Raw genomic sequence first — 17,374 nt, forward strand, 5'->3', positions numbered from 1 at the left:
GTCTTGAATACCCCACGTCCAGCAAGCAATTGCTCTGATTGGCTGACGCGGCGCTCGATGAACCAATCAGAGCTGGCACTCGATTAACCAATCACAGTCATTCATTGAATGACATCATTGAATGGCTGTGATTGTTATTTGAGCACAGGCTCTGATTGGCTGATGCGGTGCTCGAGGAATCAATATGAGCTTGCTGGAGGCGGGGTATTCAAGCTCTGCTACCAGGAAGAAATGCTGTGTTGGCATTCAGGAGTACACGTAAGCCTGCAGCAGTGCCACAGCCCAGCGTGAAGAATCTGCTAGGACTTATTTTTTAGGGAGGGCTTATATTTCAAGTTTGTAAGGTGCAGTTCTGCACATGGAAGTATACTGATATGCAAGAATGCTTCCACTTAATAATTAAAGTGATGTCCTTGGCAAGGATGACAGGGTAAGGGCTAGGAAAGGCAACAGAATAAAGGGGACATGACTTGGCTGCCAAACATCCATGTTTGAAACTCGAATTACTTCTTGATGAGTAGTAGTTTTGGTTTGGTTACAAATTAACTTTCCATTGTTCGAGAGCTTGGCTCATTTCCCCATAGGAACATTATCTGACCATTTTATTCCACCAGCATTTGTAACAAAAGTGTTGCTAAAGTGCATTATTTTTCATTAGTTACCTATTAACAAAGATTTTATGGTGTCTGCAGCTATCACCGTGACACATTATGAGCATACACTACAAACATTTAATAAGGGAAGCAGCGCCGTTAAAGTAGCACGTTTTACTGAGATTTATCACAATGGTTTGTGTGAGCCGTGAAGTTATTGCTTCTGTTACAAGGCAGACACTGTGGGAAATTTTCCAATAAATTGGAAAAGAACTACAAGCTATATCCATGGAACCATGTCAGGCCCAATTGAGTTCTGTAGACATGACGTTTTTTTGCCAGGAACTACTGTGCAGCCCCATCAGGAAGTTTTCTCCACAGCACTATCTCATTACATTGCTATTTTATAGGTCATTTCATCTACTTAATGCAATTTACACAAATCTGTAGAAAAGAAAGAGATAAATGTGGAAATCCATCCTATTTTACATTTCAGTTGTATAGGAATGTACTTATGAGTTAGGCCCCTGTAAATGAATAGTCTATTCACTATATACGATCACTTGTTGGAAAGAAAGATGGAATTCCCATTGAAGGCATCGCACAAGTCACAGTGATGCCACAGTTTACAGCTTGTCTAGAGAAAATATGACTTGCTGTAATCGAATGCCTCCCTGAATGGGTGTCTACTGGTACCTTGAGCATTGATCAGAACTATACATAGAAATCACTAAACCCTATAGGTAAAGGTAGAATTTGCCCCCCAACCTCAACGCCTCTGCAGCACTTGCTGTGATGCAGTTTATGTAAGAAAGTGGAGTGATCGCTGCCACAATTTTACTTAAATAGTCCAGGCTACAAAGGGTCCAGCTTAGCAGCCAGTGCTGTCAAAAGTCAATGTGTTGTGGAAGAAGGAAGCTGGCAACTTATTGTGAGTCCAAAGAAAATCGTAAGACACAGCTGGCCAACAACAAGCAGAGCAGCTCCTGATGCTGATTGGCTGCAAAGCTCGTTGGCCTGCGGGTCCTGGAAGGCCACTAAGAAATTGCAGCATCAAGCGGTTTTAGGACTGCAGTGGTTTCTGTAAATGACAGTGAATGCTTATAGCTTTTGCTGGATACCTTTAATTTTGAGAAGTCATTAGTTTCAAGGATCTCTTTAGTGCTGTACTCTTTTTCTATCAGTCCGATACCTTGCCTGTTTTTTTAAACTCCTTCTGAAAAACTTGGACACATCTGGGAAGTTCTGTCTTCAGTATAATAATTTCTGCTTGAGAGAGACCTTGGAGATACAGGGTTGTCATCTTGTACTTTCTAATGAAGTATTTATTGAGTAATCTCTTTTTATCTAAACAGTATATTAGTTAATATAAGGGTCCTTTCCCATGAAGCAGCACGTTCCTGATGATGAGGGCCAATCACGGATATCGGCACATCAGCCAGTTCAGACTCTGTTATATAGTGGACGATCATTCATATAATCGCTCACCCCCATAGAGTATCAGCATCGACGGCAGCACACTCCCCATTTACACAGTGGAATGTGCTGCTGACAACAATGATTTTCTGCTCTTTATAAAAGATGTGATCATCCAACGAATGAGCATTTGCTTAATCGTCGAGTGATCGGAGGCACGTTCCGATCAGCAAATTATGGGACACTCGAATGCTAGATGATCATTCTGGCCCGATAACTGCCCCATGTAAAAGGCCATTTAGTTTCCATTTTAATATGCAAGATTCTCTATGTGAATGTTGGGATGGCTAGACTTTAATATGTACTAAATTAAACCTCTATGACCTCATGACCTCCGAACCGTTACAGTTCTGTACAATGGCGCCCCCTAGACTCTGTGTGCTAATGTGTGGTGCCTGCTAGAAAGAGTTTTTCTAAGGGACTGGGAATTGCTAGCATGACAGAAGCGTGACATTTATGTATGTGATTATGCACAAGACTGAATGGGGCCACATTACAAGTCTTGCTCAGGAGCACCAAGGTTACTTTTCTGCCCCTGATGTGTTCATTATGTCTTTGTGCAGCATCGCATTTTACATTATTGTTGTACTGTGACATCACTGAATTATTCCAGTGCTATGACATCACTCTATGTCTTTGTGTTTTTGTTGTTTTGTGCAGTGATGTCATCTTACAAACCATCATGTGAATCATCTAGGTCCCATGTCCTCAGTATGTGCATTGTGTTCGTGCTGTAGCTTGCGACATCATTATTTGTGTAATTCCTCTACTGTACGGGAATTACGCCTATACTGTACATATTTGTGTTTCCTGTGCTGTAGCTTCACTGGGTTAATTATTGCTTTACTGTGACCTTACCATGTATGTTTGGCTGGTCTCACATGAACGGTAATACGTAGGCATTGAAAGTCATGGACTTTCGAAGTTTTGCTCATACTTGCGGGTAGGAACTTCGTATTCCGTGAGCAAAAGAGAAATCGCAGAATGTTCTATTTTACCATTGGATTCCACGTGGATGGGCTCCATTCATCTCTATGGATGCGTATGATCCGCAGTGCATATGCATTTGGCATTACCTCGCTCGCAAGCTGCTAGGAGACAAGATACAAAAGCAGGAATTTGGAGGAGGGAGAGAGAGAGATCGTTCGCAGGACTTCTTCTGCGGATATTGGACCTGGTCTTGTGAGCCCGGCCTTTTCCTTGCTGTGACGTCACTGCCTACATTATCCCTGTACTGTGATATCATTGCATTATGCCTGTGTATAACTAAAAGATCTCTGACAGAGTGTAGACCAATATGATGGCAAACGTTTTATATTCAAAATGGGTCAGTACGGGTCCCATTCTAAATTTTGCTGTGTGCCCCCATGGTTACTTGTTATACTCCTGTTGGTGTAAACTGGGCCATTTGGTAACATAAACTTTGACCCAGGGATTATTCTGACTGCCATTATGGAGTCGGGAAGGATTATATTTGCGTATCTACATTGTGTATACTACATACATATAAAAAAACGTAGCATGTTCTACTTTACCACATATTACATGCGCCAGAGCCCTTTTTTTCTATCTATATGGGCTATATAATAAATACCGTACATGGACAATTACATCACGTTTGTTCGGTGTTTAATCGCAATGTCGCTAAGCCACAGAGTGGGGAATTCGAAAAAGAAACCAGGAAGGTGGTGCATGACGGCGTACGTGGGATACGCTGTCATGCACAGTCCAAACCCCCTGTCGTACGCAGCGAAGCGCCGCTCACACAACGGTAAAACACTGCATTATACACTCAGTTTTACTCATACGCTCGTGTGATTCAGCCCTTCCAAAAAACTATTGTTACTTCTCTGCTTGTAAGTATAATGTGAGTTCCAAGTTGGTGAAAAGGTTGCTCTTTACATACTTTACTGAATCCAACTTCTCTTCTCTCTCGGCAGTGATCTCAGTATGAACAACATAACCAAGCTGCCCGCTGGCACCTTGCATTCCTTACATGATCTTGAAGAACTGTAAGTATGTTTTCCATACTTTTCCAATGCTTTTGGAGTCTTATTCTTGTGTTTGCTGTGAAAACGAGATAGAGCATTTTAAGTAGTGTCAGCACCGACATGTTCTGCCGACACATTGGAAACATTTGTTCAAGAAAAGCAGATCCTTGTGATTTGTAGAGGGTAAATCCACGAGGGACGGGACTGTAGTTCTTGCAAGCAGTGGCTAAATCATGCAAATATAAAGTTTAAAACCTAAGCTGGAAAGTTTCTTGGAAATACCTAAGCAGCAGGATATTAAAAATTTCAGGGCTTCTCATGTTTATTAAAATAGACAGTAAAGTTATAATGAAAAACGGTTGTTTGGGTTTGATTATGTCATGAACATTGAAATGCGAGTTTTATTACAACATAACTCAAACTAATTTTTTTAATAAAGAATTTTCTGTCCATAAATGTGACTTGAGGAGAGCCCCATGCTAATTTTATATAGATGCGCACACATCCTGTTACAGGTTTGCGGCGGGGAATTGAGAATTATGTAATGTATTTGCACTACTGGATGTCTTAAAGGGAGCTAGGGCTAAATTAAAGACTAAGACAATTTTTGGGGGCTTTTTTCCACTCAATTGCATGTATTTTGGGCAGCTTCTACAAATACACTGCAGTCTAGTAGGGGGGGGGGGGGTGTCAGAGAAGATGGTTTGATGCAGAGGCGTAACCCTAAGCTTCTGGGCCCCGATGCAAAACTTGTAACAGGACCCCCAACTATAATGCTTTACTCATAGTACTTGGTTCCCTATATGGAGAAGAGAGGCCTTATGGGCCCCCTAAGGCTCCTGGGCCCGGGTGCAACTGCATCCCCTATAGTTACGCCCCTGGGTTGATGACTTAGGGCCCTTTTACACTGATCAATAATCGTTCAGATTCTTGCTGGAAACAGAACAATAATTGTTCAGCGTAGATGCAGGCAGCAAATGAACGACTAACAATGATTGATTCATCGCTCATTTTCTGCTGGCATAAAAATCAAACAACGATCAGCCGGTGTCATCTATGAACGGCTGCCGGTTTACTGTAAAAGGATGCTGGCAGCTTGAACAATCTCCTGTGCCCTCAGCCTCCATTCACTGAGCAACTATTGCTGAGACAACTGTGGGACGCCCAAAAATCATCTTGAGTTAAAGGGTCCATTAAGCAGGGTAATTATTACCCCACTAGAGACAGAGAATTTGGGTCATAATCATCCTGTGTAAAAAATCGCTCACTTATCGGAGTAACTTTGTTTTTTAGCAAAACTAAAAACCAAGCGACTATCAGGCCCTGTACATAATAGCCACTCGGTATTTGGAGTATCGTTCCACTAGACTAGAAGCACAAGAGTGATAGTCGAGCAGCAGTCTGAGGGATGGCTGTTTGGCACTTCTCTTTAAAGCCCATTTACACGCAATGATTATTGCTCAAAATTTCTGTAAAACAATGGCATATGAGCGATAATCATTGCATGTAAATGCTAGCATCATGCACCTTTCGTCTGAACGATGCTTTTTAGGTGAGCTTAAAAAATCGTTGTTCAGACGGCATGCTGTGTTCTCCACAGAAGCAGGAGATAACATTGTATTCTCTGTTCAGTTGGTGTGAGAAAACAGACCACAGGCTATTATCTTCACGGGAGCTAGAGATAACATTGTGTTCTCTTAGCAGCCCATGCCAGAACAATGGAGCTAATTACAGAGCTCAGACTGCCTGCTGAGTTCTGTAAGCAGCTCCTGGAGGCTCATTTGCATGCAAATGAAGCTGAAAAAGAACTAATAGGCATTAATGCCCATTAGTACTTTATGCAAAAGGATCGCTCAAGGCCCATCTACATTCAACAATTATCGCTCATATGATGTCTTTTGAGCGATAATCGTTGCGTATAAATGCTACCATCATTTACTTTTCAGCTAAATGATGATTTTTAGGTGAGCATAAAATCCATCGTTCGGCCAGGGAGCTGATAGCAGGGACCGCACGCTGTGTTCTCCACGGGAACGCTGATTACATTGTATTCAGCTTGCAGCCCCGCAGCAGAATAAATGAGCTGTATGCAGAGAACACACCACCTGTTGTTCTCTGCATACAGCTCCTGGAGGCTAATTTACATGCAAATGAAGGTAATAAGCTGCCAATGGGCATTAGTGTCCATTAGCAGCATATGCGAAATGATTGCTGAAACTGTCAATCTCCCTATCTTTTGAACAAATTTTGAGCAGTCATCTTTGCGTGTAAATGGGCCTTAAAACTTTCAACTTTTCAAACGTTTGAAAAATTATCTTTGTGTGTAAATGAGCCTTTAGTTTCACTCTGTTCTCTCTTCTACTGAGAGTTCTTAACTACTAATGTATGACCACAAAAAAGTTTCTATGTTGTAGTCATAAATTGGCTGATAAAAAGTGCTGGAGGAGAGAGATCAAGGCTGAAAACACAGCCAGCAGTCCAGCCTCACTGACATATCTCCTTTGCAGACTTAGGGCCCTTTTACATGGAACAATTATCATTCAGATTCTTGCTGGAACGTGGGAATCTGAACGATAATCATGCAGTGTAAGTGCTGCCAGTGACTGAATGGTGAACAATAGTTTGTCAGCTTATCTTCATCATTCCTTTTAAGCATAAGAATCAGAAATCAGCCTATGTAAGCAGGCAGTCGTTCAACATGAATGAATGCTAGCTTACTGTGAATGGAAGCTGGTGGACGGAAGCGATCTCCGGGCCAATTTTCTGCCATCATTCACTGAGCGATCATTGCTCCTGTGTGAGCGATTCTCGCTGAGGTGCTTAAGTGCCTGACAGTCATCCTGTGTTAAAGGACCTGTAGGCTGTAGTGTCTGTATACAGTGATATGTAGAGGATGCAGAAGACAAGTGGTGCTAAATTTTTTAATTAAGCCCATCACTAAAAAAGATTGTCAGGCCAAACTACATGCATTCAAGTGAAAAAAAAAATTGTTCCCCAAATATGTCCGTAGCCTTTGCATTCTAAATTGACCTTAAATTATTTAGCAAACCACGAAAGCTGAAAATTAAGCAATATGTCTACCATAAAAGCGATGTTTTGACTTGAAGCATATAAGTATTGGAGAATTGCATGTTGGGAAATCACCATGTTATTAACTGAATTGTGGCCATAGCTGAGGGCCATTCCGATTTTCTTTACAACTGCCGTACTCATTACTCCCTTTCAAACTATAATATTTAAAGAACCTGTAAAATAGTTAGGCTTTGTCTTTGAACTGGTTTATACTGGCATTCATTCTACAGTGATGTCAGTCTGCAGTAACTGGCATAGACTGAGTCCTGGAATGTGGCACAAGGGCACTCACCCGTAAAATGTCAGAGTTGGTTCTAACCAATCATTGTGTATTTGACAAATGGCATTATTTATAAAGTAAGACCGGGGCAAACACAAAAGTCTGTGTGGCCCATAATGACAATGGAAGGTCTGGAATTAAATCACCTGCTTGGTTTCTGTGCCTGACACATTAATTGGTACACTAAGGCTAGTTTCACAGGGGCGCATTTGTATACATCCGGAATACAAATCCTTATTAAGGCCCTTTTATAGGGAATGATTCTTTCAAAAAATTGTTCAAATGAGTAAAAGTGAACAATAATTGGTCAGTATGAATGCGAGCCAACGACAAACGGTACATTTTTCGCTGTTTGTTGATCGATCATTCTATGCAGGCATAAAAATCATCGTTGTCTCGTTCACTAACTATTGGGTTTAATTACCAATCGTTCAGTTGTTCGCATTCAAATATAAATGACTGAACGATCTCCTATTTGAACGAGCCAACACTGTATCTACCTGTATAAGCAGGCTGCATGAGCGAATGAGCGAACTCTGACATCGTTCGCTCATTCAAAGGATAAATCGTTTTGTGTAATCTGACCTTTATGGAAATATTACAGAAGAAATTGCATTCTTGTGTCAGTAGTATGTCCTCTGTGTTTGCATCCATATTTGCTTTTATCGGTTTTATTTTCCACTAGGCAAAAACGTTCAACTCTTTAGAGAGTTAAAGGGAAACTGTCATCACCTTTAAGCCTCATAAACTACTTTATGGGGCTCTAGGGTCAGGGAACAGGGAGCCCAGGCAGCTGTGGTTCATACTCACTAGGCGCTCTATTACAATACTATGTACCCACGGAATTAGTGTACTAGCAGCTTGACCCTTTTTGTGTATGCATCTCCCATTCAAGAGTCAAGCTGCTGGCGCGTGCCAATGTTGTGGGGACACAGCTCTGGAATGGGGAGTCCAGTGAATATGAAAAACCGCCGTTTCTCGGATTCCCCATTTCCCTAACTTTGAGTCCCATAACTTAGTTTATGGAGCTAAAAGCTGATGACTGTGTTCCCTTAGGCCCCATTTAGACACATAGATTATCGCTCGAAACTCGTTATAACGATAAAAGTGAGCGATGGTTTTGCTTTTAGAGACGGACGTTTTTAACCTAACGAAAATCAATGGAAAATGTCGGTCTTTTCAGTCGTTGTTTTATCGTTGCGTAATGTCTGCATTGACAACTCCCCTCAAATCGTTGAACGACTGGACGGTGTCATTTTGACCAAACGAAAAGCAAACGGCCGAACGATGGATTTTAAGAGGACTGAAAGAGAACGATGAGCGAATGTTTAGCGAAAACTGCATGACGGGCGCAAGATGGACAACGATTATCTCTTAAACGATGGCTTTTGAGCAAATTTCGAGCGATAATTGTTGTGTCTAAATCAGCCTTAAAGCTGCAGACAAACAACTCTGCTTATCTCTTGCCGAACAATAGGACCGGGTCTAGAAATTCGGTGTGCTCGATCCTTCTTTTTCCCAACAGCATCTGTTGTGGGAAAGTTGAATATACAATAGAGAGTCATTCGGCTCTTCTGTTATCGGCGGGTTTGGATGTCTAAACTCTAATATGTATGGGGGCTTTAAGGCTTCATTCAAGCTGCTATATTAAACTCTCCCTGTGAGTGATATATATTTTATGCCTGTAATGAAGGTGGTTTAAGAAATGTTTTCCCATGTTTTACTTAGGCCTCAGTCAGACGGGCGTTTTTTCGCGCGATTTGCGCATCGCATGTCGCATGCGCAAATCGCGTGACCGGAGGCGAAAAATCGCGGGAAAAATCTGCACCTAGCCGCGTTAATCGTCGCAGAAAAACGCCCGTCTGACCGGAGAAAAATCGCCGTGCGCATCAAAATGCGCATGAAACTTCGTCTGACCGGCGAAAAAAATTATTTTGGTGCGCACATTAATCGCAAAACGCCGATAGGCGCGATTTGTGAATCGCCGTGTCCTATAATTTTTCGCAAAAGCGGACATGTGACCGATGCCATAGCGAACCATTGGTTCCATATATGCGCGAAACGCATGCGCATGCGCAAAACGCCCGTCTGACTGAGCCCTTAGGTGGGTTTCCATTCACTTTTTGGCTTTGAATATAATGCATTTACCGGGACCATTGATACGCCTATGTGACTGAGGCCTAGTGTATATTTATGTTGTACAGTAGTTGTCTGACAGATCCAATAGAATCCTAATAGAACAGATGCAAAAGGTATAGCACCACTGAAGGGAATGGGTGATGTTGATGGAGTTGTTCTTTTTAAACAAATGTGTCAAAAAGAAAGCAACACAGCCAAAGTGTACGAAGTTGGAAACAAACAGGGTTTTTTCAGCAGCAACGTTTTTCAGATCGTATTCTTATTTGACAAATATCCTTGACAGTTCTTCCTCCTTGTCAAGTCTGTGAGAGATGATGGCACATAAGGTTGTATAAACACATTATTATCTTTTGAAACCTTGATTTATTTCTCTCTGTACTAGCAAGGAAAATGTGTTTCTAACTTGTGTATATGCAACAAATGTGGCCAAACTGGAGTGCTCATGCATCTGATTTAACAAAGTAGTGTCAGTAAAGCAAATCCCCAGGCATGTATATACAAATTTATAATACGCACATGAGAAAGGGCATTCCCACAGTACAAGCCCAGCTATTTCCAGCACACACATTGAAATGAATGAACCAGGAGCGTGCATGCTCACCCGCCACTACATTCATGCTCTTACTTACTATAGGAGCTGTGCCTGTAATACCAGCCCTGGTCCGAGTAGTAAATGTATGGATAGCAGCACAACCGATATTCCACAAAGTGAGAGCCAAAACGAACAATAGAGAAGTAGGTGCAAGGTCCTAAGTGGGTCCGGACTGATGACCCCGTTCATGTAACTCCAAGTATTCCAATAGATAGACCAGCACTCGGAGGTTTCTTCTTTTTCGTGCTTGAAAAAGACCCAATTGGAGAGTCGAAACGTCGCAGCTTTTTAAGAAACCTCTGAGTGCTGGTCTATCTATTGGAATACTTTGAGTGAAATACCAGCCCTGTCCACTGCAATGTGGACAGTGCTGTCCACACTAACAGCAGGCCTTGCAAACAGCTGACCGGCGAGCATCCCAAGCAGCAGACCCTACCAATCAACTATTGATGACCTAACCTGAGGATTGGGCATCAGTAGTCAAAGTCCCAAACAGGAATTTCAGAAATAGCTATGTTTAAATTATGTTTTTATGAGAATTTCAAATTCCTTTCCACGTGCTGTTCCAGACACATTGTGAGAAATGCATGTTGTGCTTTATGCACACAACTTGACAAAGGAATCATTGTGGTTAAAGATACTTTTGGCAGCCTAAGAAAATGTTAAGTAACTAAAGTATTTAAAAGGGTAAATATACATCTTTGTGTTTCTTCTGCACTCAGATATGCTACTATAATACTTATCAAATGAGGTGGCATTGAAAGTAATTAAAACTTGGGTACATTGTTACAACTGTTTCTTTCCGGAAAATTCATTTACAATGAAGAAGCAACCTTGACAATAGTCTTAATGTAAAAATCTTCAAATGTGTACTAAGCTCTAATGCAGACTATGTGTCTTCATCTATGTGGTTGCAGGCTACAAGCAACACTACTCCCCTGTTTCTCCGTTCCGAGTACTGTAGACGCATCTTTGTGACAAAGCCGTGTGCATGGAGATTGTTTTGGCAGGCGACGGAGGCCATACAATTTCCTAGTCTGCAGTCTCCAGTGTGACCTCAGTTTCTTGTTATTACAGGCACCATGCCTGAATATTTCTATGCATATGGCATCTAATGGAACATGCCACAATTTTGTGGAGCGTGCCACAGAGTACACAGCATGCAACAGACAAAAATTTCCATAAATCTTTTTATGAAATACAAGGCATGAAAAGGTGTAGGAGAGGCCCCATTCACCTCTATGGGAACTTGATTACGACTCCATACTGAGGAGCTGTTATGCAAACATGTGCATGAGCCCTTAGATTGAAGAGGACTGAGCTGCCATTAAGGTCCTTTTATGTGGAACGATTATGGTTCAAAAAGTCGAAAATGAACAATAATCTTTTAGTGTCAATGATGGAACGATGAACAATGATTGGTTTGCTGTTCATTCATTTCATGCAAGCACAAGAATCATCGTTGGCTCGTAGAGCGAACTAAACAACTGAATGATCCTGTTTAAGAAATAAACAAGCAAAAAAACTGTTTCTCTTTGTGTCTAAACTGACCACCCGAGCGAAAAAGCAAACTGACATCATTTGCTGGTTCACTTGGATGAACGATAATGATTTGGTATAACATATCCTTAACAAACACAACCGATGGACGGGATGGGGGGGGGGCAGTTTCTGGGTGGAGTTATGGTTTACTCTCTTTTGAAAGCTCAGAAAACAGGGTACTTTATAATGTTGTAAACTAAGTAAACAGAATATATAGATATATGTTCATATACTGATTCTCATTCTCTCTCTCAGTGTTTAATGTTTTTGTTATCCGTTTAAGTTAATAAAATAGTGAACTTTAATCAGAAACTAGTCTGATGTTTTAATTTTCAGTACTTGCAGAGTAGCGCCTTTTATCAGTTGGAGTTCTTTCTCCTGCTCTACAGTATGTGTTAGCACGCTTCTGTGTGTAAATACATATTACATTTTTTCAGTTACCATGCAGTGCATGCTTTCATACAGGTTTAAAGGAATTGTATCTCTATTCTCAGGATAGCGGATAACTCGACGATCGATGGGGGATCTCGCTGCTGACACCCCTGCCAATCTTGAGAACAGGGTCCCATTTCTCCCGACCTCCTCACTGCAGAGTATCCCCCCTGTCCACGAGGGGGGAGACTTGTCAAGTCTCTGTCAGATAGGCTCACCGCGGAGAATCGCAGCATGCCGCGGTTTGAATCACGTGAGCGGAGAATCGCTATGAGTCTCCGCTCGTGGACAGGGGACTGCACTTGTCATAGCAACGCTATGGAAAGCGTTCACCGCATTACCCGCGGACGGATTATCGCCGCGGATAACGCAGTGAACAATCGCCCGTGGACAGGAAGCCTTACTGCACACCCCCCAGTGAGAAGGAGACTGAATGGGCTGGTTGCACCAGCGCTCCATTCACTTTCAGTAGGACTGCAGAGATAGCACTTACTTGAGTATGAAATGAATGGAGCGCCGACCGCACATGCTTGGCCAGCGCTCTATTCACAGTGACGTCACTATGAGGGGAGAAGCGAGCCCTGCAGTGGCAGGCAGAATAGGACATGGGAGCCCCTCTAGACTGGCAGGTGTCTGCCAGACATACATACTGGGGGGCTGAAGAGAGGTATCATCTCTTTTGTTATTTTATGCCATGTACAGCTGTTACATTTTTTTATGTGGGAAATCCCCTTTAATAATAATTTATTTTATGCGCTAACGAATGAATTTAGTTAGTTAATTAATGTACTCTGATTTCACTCTTCACAATGAAAATTGCCCCAGTTCATGGAACAAAAGTATTCGTCAGCCTTGTTTTCTCATTCTACATGTATGTAATGTAAAAGACCAGCAGTTATATAAATGTATACATTAAATGTAAAGTGATATCACAACTGAAAGGTGTGTGTTAAAAGCATGTGCTGGGCGTTTTGCACATTGACATCAAACAGATCTTTGCTCTTCTCTGAAATGTGAACCCTGTAATACCGATATCTATAATCACCAACCGGAGGAGTTGGATTTATTCTTGCTTTGTCAAATATCATTTCAGGAATTAGGCTGTCCCTTTTCAAGGCCAAATAGGTCTAGCAGTGTTAACATAGACGTCTAGGTCATGGAGTTCTGCAAGTTTAGTACAAACTACACAGTAACCCACACCTATAATTACCTGGCTTTATTATATGAACAAAACAGTTGTGTTAAAGGCTTGGGATGTCATAAATAAACCTGAGATGGTGTGAAATACATATTAAGGGGTAGTAATGCTTTTTGAGCTGGCAGACACTGAATGACATGATCCACATGATGGCACACATGTTCATTATTATTGGCCTTTGCCACAGTAAATAGTAAATTGGGTGACATCATGCCGGTAAAAGTATTACATGTCTATAGAAAAAACTAAAATGGACAAAAGTTCATGTATTCTATTGTTCTAACTGCCCGGATTTCATCCAGCATATGTATTTACTTTTTCGATCTCGGTTGTGAATAGTAGAATGGAGAATAATCTACCGTGTGCTTCAGCCTTTTGGCTATGATCAGGTGTAGTATATACATTTATTTGTACAGTTGTTCGAATAAAAGTAAAAAATCTTAGTTTTTGGTACATCTCCTTGGCCACAGCTATATGCCTGAACAATCCAGCTTTAGGGGCTGCACATTTTTTAAAGAATACAGGGTACGGTTAAGGTTGCCATACAGCTAAGATACACTTGTTCGGTTAACAGCTGTTCCTCCTTACACATTATATAGTCGGCCAATCCCACCTAAATCACTAACATTTATCAAAGTGTATGGCCATCTTTTCAATTAATTTATTCTCATTTTGTCTCTCAGTTTAAAGTTAGGATTTCATGACAACCCCACCCCCCCAATTATTTCCTTCGTGGCAGTGCCGAAGAGGTCATTTGTAATAGCAAATAATAGCGTCAGGTTTTCAAAAAGTTGGTAAATGTCATTTTTATACTGCAGAAGTTTATTGACATGGAAGGCCTGTTTGAGAGGGCCATAATGTGACCGTGCTACTCAGACTACCCATGGGTTTACTGAAGCAAATTTAGATAACCGTAGCAACCTATAGTGATCTACGTTTGGTTCAGTAGAACTACAGCAGTGGTTTTTAACCTTGTTGGAGGTGCTGAGCCCCACAAGTTTCATACGTGCATTCACCATTGGAAAAATAAAATATATGATTTTTTTCAAATTCAAAACATAAGTTTATATTTTATTAGTGTACAAAATGAACTGTGCTTTGGTTGTACACAATGAACTCAATGAATAGTTGCTGCAAATGAATTTGACTTTTGCTGTTGCCTTTCATAGACAAGTTTAGAAATGTGCGGCTTCCCCTTGGCAAGTGCGACACTCATATCATTTTCGCAACAGTCTGTTCCTTTTCTTCGTTTTTATGCCTACCAATTTCAAAAAGGATTGCTTACAAAGATACGTTGTACCAAAGTATCTTAGGGCTTTCTTAGCCATAAGAGGGTATGCTATGATTTAGGGTGTGTGTCTTGACCTCTGCCAAACCTCTGAGGCTGGCTCACCGAACCCCTGAAGTTTGAACTGGTATTAGTGTATCTTGACTCCACCAGGAATTCCTGGTGGAGTCAAGATTAACAGGGGGGTGACGCCCCTTGTACCTGATTGGCTGGAGTGCTTCTTCGCCTTCAGGTCCTGCAAGGCCGCTAAACTGATTTAGACAAGGCATACAGCGGGTGCCGCTGCGGCATCCCCACAGGCCAAGGTGCAAGTGCGTTCCCTGGCTGCATCACAACTTTCTGAAACTGTCCTAATGAATTTGCTCTTACCTTCTTGCTAATCTTTAGTCTTTGATTATGTTATTCTTAGAATAATCTTGTTGTACTTGTATTCATAAAAGTGCATGGAGTATGTACACTCATCCACATGAGCTCTCCTAAGGCATTTCCGCCACCAACTACTATCAGCATAGCTGCTGATGAATAGCTTTGGCACTTATAATGGTTGTTATTATATTACTAGTGGGAATATAAAGGAAAACTGGGTCAGTATCCTATTCTCCTACTTCGGTTGAATAGCAGGTGTGACACTAACTCCAAAGAACTGTTTTGTAGGCCCTGCGGCAGAAATGGAGTGTACCTGTTTGTTAGCATCTCAAGTTCTATACAAGTCTATGTTTCCTGTGTTTAAACAAAGCGCAGATATCCTGTCTGATAAGAAAGGCATTGAAAATAAAGACTATGGAAACAGGCAAGGAGTGTTTCTGATAGTAACTCAAGCTTTGAAATGTTGCCTACAAAAAACTTGACTAAACGAATCAGAGTATCTGTGAAGTCTAATGAAGAAAGCCAAAAGGATATGCTGCCAAAAACAGTTGATCATTGTTCAAAGGGGGACATATCCACTTTCTTCTGAGATATTAAAGAGTTTGTTCTGCTCATACAAAGGTAGGGCAGCGCTGGAGAACTGCCAAGTGATTCTGTGTTCCTCATCACCATTGTGCAGTCTTGGGGAGCAGGTGCTTTCACGGAACAAGGGAGAAAAGTGAAAACACATGAATATAGTGGCTCTAATATGTAGGTGTTATCGATGATCCCTACACAAATTACCTTTAAGTTAACAATAACACTTTTTATTCAGATTGAAGGAGACAAGAGGCCTTACACTAAACCCAGAGCCAATGCAGCTGGACTGAAATTGAAGTCTTTCATTTCTAAGAGATTTGCTAAATTCTTTAGTTATAGATGTTTCCATGTTGCTCTATATAAATGGTAATGTGGCCAGGAATACTTCACAGATTACGTAAACACCTGTTCACGAGGAAATGTCAGGAGAGCAAGCAAATGGTTTTGAGAATGTAACGCCATGGGATGATAGGGGTCTTTATCAAGCTCGATGAAGACCTGTGTATGTAGGTCGAAACGTCGCTGGATATTTTACTATGGAGGAATAAAATAGGACTTTTTAATTCATCTGATGCTGCCTTGACCTTATACTTTGGTGGATGTGGGTCTTGATCCAGACCTGGTCTGGCTGTGCATTTCTCTCCTCGCCTAGAGAAGGTTTTGAACACCGGAAGACGGCTTTTTTGGTCTTCATATGCTGCTGAGTATCTATCTATTTTCTATGGGATGATAGGGGGCATAGCTGAATGGGAAAGGTTGAACTTGCAATGTATTTAACCCTTTCCAATCCACTGTCTGACGTCTAAAGACATTATCATTGAAGGTTGTACAGCTCCGATGTTGGAAGACGACCGTCGGGGTTCTTTTACTGTATATTGCCAGCCCCTCTGCTGCCGGAGCCTATCCAACGTGTCACCTCATGCAGTACTGGCTTTAGCCAGCATATAGCGCCGTTGTATAACGGCACAAAAAGAGCAAGCCCCCTAGGAAAACGAGGATCCAAATTAGATTGGAAAGGGTTAATGCTTTCAGTACAATTGTAAACCTATTGTCATAAAAGGCTTCCTGTAAGGCCTGGTTCTCATATGTCCAAACATCCATTGTTTTTTCCCTCCATGGATTTAAGGAAATGCCCGCATGAAGCTAATGACAAAATAGATCCCATAATTTTCTGTGGGATTATTGATGGCATCCGGCACACCAATTTTGACGCCTGGATGTCTCCCTGTGTTGAACAGAAAAATGTTGCGTCTTTTTTTTTGTCTTGCTATGGATAACTAACTAGTGCACAAAGTGTTCAAAAATGTAATTGTGTCCTGCTCAGGCATTAAACAACTGGCTGAACACAACCAATATTCACACAAACTGCTTCAAACATCACTCACACGGGTGTATGAAAGACACATGTGACATGTGTATTTGCTGCAAGTGTTGAATCCTCATAGGCTGTATTGGTGCATATTACAAATACATATACATATACCAAAATAGGACATGCTGCGTTTTTTTTTTCTTTCACGCTGGTGAAAAACGTAGGTGTAAGTGGTCCAATAGAAATAAATAAACTTTTAGTACCACAAATTATATGCATGAAAAATTTGCGGGCCACATACTCCCGTGTAAGCCCTAAAGCCACTTTCATCTAGCCAAGAAACTCCCGCAAGAATTATGCGTTGTGAGACTTAAATCTGAACCCCATGCATGAACGTTTTGTTCTTTTCCCACACCATATTGCTGTGCTGGAAAAAATCGCGGCATGGCCTCCATTTTCACATTTCTCGGAACGCATCGCTTGCTGTTTTCAATGGGACAGGAAAACAAATCAC

At 41.4% G+C, this 17,374-nt stretch overlaps 1 protein-coding gene across 1 annotated transcript in view; it reads left to right on the forward strand.

Annotated features, from left to right (window-relative positions):
* Positions 1 to 17,374, forward strand: part of LGR5 (leucine rich repeat containing G protein-coupled receptor 5) — a 142,657-nt gene that overhangs the window by 52,975 nt on the left and 72,308 nt on the right. Inside the window, exon 2 of the mRNA XM_066591640.1 lies at positions 4,010 to 4,081. Coding sequence (XP_066447737.1) covers positions 4,010 to 4,081 — 72 coding nt within the window. The remainder of the gene's footprint in view (positions 1 to 4,009; positions 4,082 to 17,374) is intronic.

The sequence above is a fragment of the Eleutherodactylus coqui genome, chromosome 2, assembly GCF_035609145.1.
Source record: "Eleutherodactylus coqui strain aEleCoq1 chromosome 2, aEleCoq1.hap1, whole genome shotgun sequence".
NCBI classification, from domain to species: Eukaryota; Metazoa; Chordata; class Amphibia; order Anura; family Eleutherodactylidae; genus Eleutherodactylus; species Eleutherodactylus coqui.